Below are 3,839 nucleotides of genomic sequence, written 5' to 3'. Positions count from 1 at the left end.
CCTGCATTTCATGGCAGTGCATCTTACGCGATCAGAAATATCAATTTGGCTCCTCGAGGTCTCTCAGTCTTGGCACAATTGACATTTTGGGCCAGACTGTTCTTTGTCATGGGAGACTGTGCTGCATATTGGACAATGTTTAGCAGCATCCCTAGTCTCTACCCACTAGATGCCAATAACACCGTTCCTGCCAAGACCACCAGAAATGCCTCCTCAGTGTCCCTGTTGAGACCCACTATTCTAAACGTACACCTTGTCCGTGAGCTGTGTGAGGACCAGGTACGCACGTAGGTGTTGGGCATCAGATGGGCTGTTTGATTGGCTGTATCTTCACATGTTACCTGCTTTTCCTTGGGCAAGTCACTAAAGTTATGTGTCATTTTGCTTAACTGAAAAATGAACATACTACTATCATAGGGCTGTTGTGAAGATTAAATAAGGTATTTCCTGGAAAAGGTTTAGTACAATCTTAGTCTACAGTGACCAATCAATACAAGTCAGCAATAAATTATTACAATTCAAAGCAAAGCATTAATGTAATTCATGACAAACCACCACCTTGTCAACATGCGATGCCAAATAATGGACTAGTGTGTGTGTGTGTGTGTGTGTGTGTGTGTGTGTGTGTGCACGTGTGTGTGCACACTTGTGTTACTGTATGTGCTCACACCAGCCTCAGGGAAGTGAGTGGTGATGATGCTCCTAGACTCTCTGAAAATTTTATTAGAATGACTGCCAGATGCCGGAATCTGGGTTACTGATGACAAGATCCACTTGCAACCGAGACTGATTTGAATGCATTTAACATATTGAGTACAACTGTGCAATATTGCAGAAAAAGAATAAACACTTGTCAAATAGTCAATTTCACCGTGCTGCTCAGAGTCAACTTGCTGTTTGATTCATCTAATAGTTTTACTGTTCCAAATGTCGCCAAAAGGAATCAAAGGAACAAATCCAGTTATACTGTCTTTCAGACTCTGGGTGGTTCAGTAATCTCCCTCAGCCCCTTGATGTTGCTGAACTTGGGATCACCCTAGTAGAGGGAACATAGCATATGCAGGAGTAGCTTGAGGTGCTTCATAGGGTCCATTCTGTTGAGTGACAAGAGAGCCTCAGGCCTTGCTGGCGGAAAAGAAATCAGAGTTCTAGTCCCAGCTCCGTCACTCGCTGTCGGCACAAGCCTGCTCCTGCTGTTCCCTCCAGGCCTTCAGTTCCTCACCTTTAAAATGAGCAATTTGGATGTGTTTCTTTGGACTTTCCTGTCAATGAGGTATCACCCATCCAGCCCCACCTCAGCACGCTCTCAGAAGCATGCAGTAGACCGGAAATCAGGAAGGGCCGGAGCGCTCTCTTTGGTGTATATGAAGGATGTCTGTTGAATTCTTATGCTTCCTTTCTTTTCTCCCTAGGTACACAGTTCTTCACAGCGGACATCACCTGGAACTCGAGAAACTGCCCATACACAATGACCCGGAATCCTTGGAATCGTGCTTCTGATTGAGGATGCCGTTCACAACTAAGCCATTCATTCCCATGCGTGTCTGCCTGAACGGGACACCTGCCCCTCTCCTGACCCTTGTCACCACCAGGGAGGTGTGAGACAGTGGGGCCCAGGGCCCTGGGAAGGTACACGGAGACCGGCGTCGGACAGGACCCGAGGCCAGAGTGTGGAGGCTCTCAGAGCTGAGAAGAAACTTCAGGCATCGTCAGATCCAGCCTCGTGCCCAACGCAAGAGCAGCGTCCTCCACAGCATCCCTGGAAGTTGGTCAGTCTCTGCTCACACACATCCAGAGACAGGAGCTCACTACCTCCTAATGCAGTTCCTGCTGTTGTGGGGAAGCTTTAGTCATAAGGAAGTTCTTTCCTTTGCTGGAACACACATCTGTCACTGCTCCAGCTCCCATCTGCGGCCATGCCATTGGCCCCCTCTTCCCCGTGAGAGCCTTTAGATATTAGAAGACAATGATCTGCCACCTACTCACCCTTTTGATTCTTCTTTCTAACCTAAACAGCTCCAGTTTTCTCTTTATTCTGCCATCTGCTTCTGGATGTGCTTTGATGGGTGAATTAATCAAGGCTCTTTAATGAGATTAGGTTGATATCAACGCCAAGGGGTCCATCCAGAAGCAAGGAAGTGAAGCATCAATATTTTTTTTCAGTTTATAGACATGAACATTTTTCTTTTCTTTTTTCTTAGGTATAGACTTTAGAAACTCTGCTTAGGTTTTGGTTTCGGATCCATTTACCAAAAAGCATCTTTATAGCCAGTCTGATATGTGCGTGTGTTTAAAGGTGACATTTTCTCATTGGCACGCCGGCTTTGAGGTCACTTGGACTGGACCTTGATTCACTTTCCTCCCACGATGATGGGGAAGGGTAACTGGGTTGCTGCCATCAGACGCCTTTCAGGGGCTTGCAGGGGCCTGTGCTGAGGTGGGGCCTGGTCGCAGGCAGGGCAGGCCACTCCTGAGCAAAGACAGAACCTCAGACCAACTTTCTCGGGTCACTTCATTACTCCCCTGCCTGGGAAGCTCCTGGCGCTACCATTTTTCTGCATCTCTTACCAGCACATCCTTTCCCCCCAAGCCCCTAAAAAGATGCTTCCTTGATGTCGAAGCTATCGCCAAATTACTTTATCTTGGGGGTGATTATCCCCTCAAGTTGAGCTTCTAAGGATAAATTTTTTCAGTTGTTTTTCTTTTGGCTGCTGATAAAAACCCTATTGAAAGGATTGATTGCTAGTCCTTATGGGGAAGCCTAGGAAATAGACTCTGTGGGCGGTGGTGGGATGCATATGTCACACAACCTACAGGACAAAGACGTGGCCAGAAATTTCTAACCTCACCAGTTCTCTTCGCCCTTCCGCTTGTTCCATTGACCCTTCTTTCCTGAGTAATCTGAGAAGCCACGATTGCCTCCTTATCACCTATTCCATTCACGAGGGCAGAACCCATTACCTCTTTTTCTTCTCTCTGTCCCCAGATATGGTAAGAAGGATGGTCAGACTCTACATATGACTAGTCCTATGGGTTTAGCACCAAAAGTCCCACATCACAGGAAACTCATGCGTCTCAGGCAAACGAGGCTGGTTAGTCACCCCACTAACGGCATTTTTCATGGAAAAAGCAGAGATGAGTGAATTCGGGGGCCCAGGGTTCTCCACACGCTGTCTGAATGTGGTCTCTGTTCTCCTCGAAGCAAACAGAGCTTCTTAGGGAAGGACTAAGACAGAGGCCATAGGAACCATATTGCAGTGAGGGGAAATCGGGTTAATGCTTTGAGGCAGCTGGTAAACTTTGTTTAATGTCCCCAAGGTCGATAGAATCTACTATTTAATATATGCACGCATACACTCATATATAAATACAGAAGGATTTAATGCCTATGAAGTGCTTCTCTTCCCAGGAGCTCAGCAAACATATCTGCTTATGTAAAATATTATTTCTCAATGGCAGATCTATCATATTAAAAGGCAAATTGGATTCAACAGGGATCCAGAAACTACAACATAGGGGGATCTCCTTATATCATGGGTCCACGTCTTCCGGATTCTTGGACATGCTTCTGTGGGCTAGCCCGTGATTGATGTCTGTAGAGGTCACCAGCAACCTGGACCAGAGAAAGGACAGCAACTGCAGGAATAGGAGCTGTTGCCGTTGTTAAGAAGGTGGCCTCCTTTGCAGAGCGGGCCTCACAGGCAAACTTTGCTGCCTTTTTGGACCAGGGCCGGGGGGATGCGGCTGATGCGCCAAACGCCCACATTGGTGGTTTCCAGGATGGGACCAGACGTGCTCTCTCTGGACAGCAGCTAGCCTGGCATTACTTCAATCTCTGG

At 47.1% G+C, this 3,839-nt stretch overlaps 1 protein-coding gene across 2 annotated transcripts in view; it reads left to right on the top strand.

Annotated features, from left to right (window-relative positions):
- The window catches only part of HTR4 (5-hydroxytryptamine receptor 4), a 139,929-nt gene extending 138,279 nt beyond the window's left edge, over positions 1-1,650 (top strand). For both annotated transcript variants that reach the window (XM_011371122.1, XM_011371123.1), the window contains one exon: positions 1,413-1,650. In XM_011371122.1, coding sequence (XP_011369424.1) covers positions 1,413-1,500 — 88 coding nt within the window. In that variant the 3' untranslated portion in view covers positions 1,501-1,650. The remainder of the gene's footprint in view (positions 1-1,412) is intronic.
- The last annotated feature ends 2,189 nt before the right edge of the window (positions 1,651-3,839 follow it).

The sequence above is a fragment of the Pteropus vampyrus genome, unplaced genomic scaffold (assembly GCF_000151845.1).
Source record: "Pteropus vampyrus isolate Shadow unplaced genomic scaffold, Pvam_2.0 Scaffold185, whole genome shotgun sequence".
Lineage (NCBI taxonomy): Eukaryota > Metazoa > Chordata > Mammalia > Chiroptera > Pteropodidae > Pteropus > Pteropus vampyrus.
The sequence above is the reverse complement of the archived record's forward strand: the minus strand, read 5'-3'. Positions and strand labels throughout refer to the sequence as shown.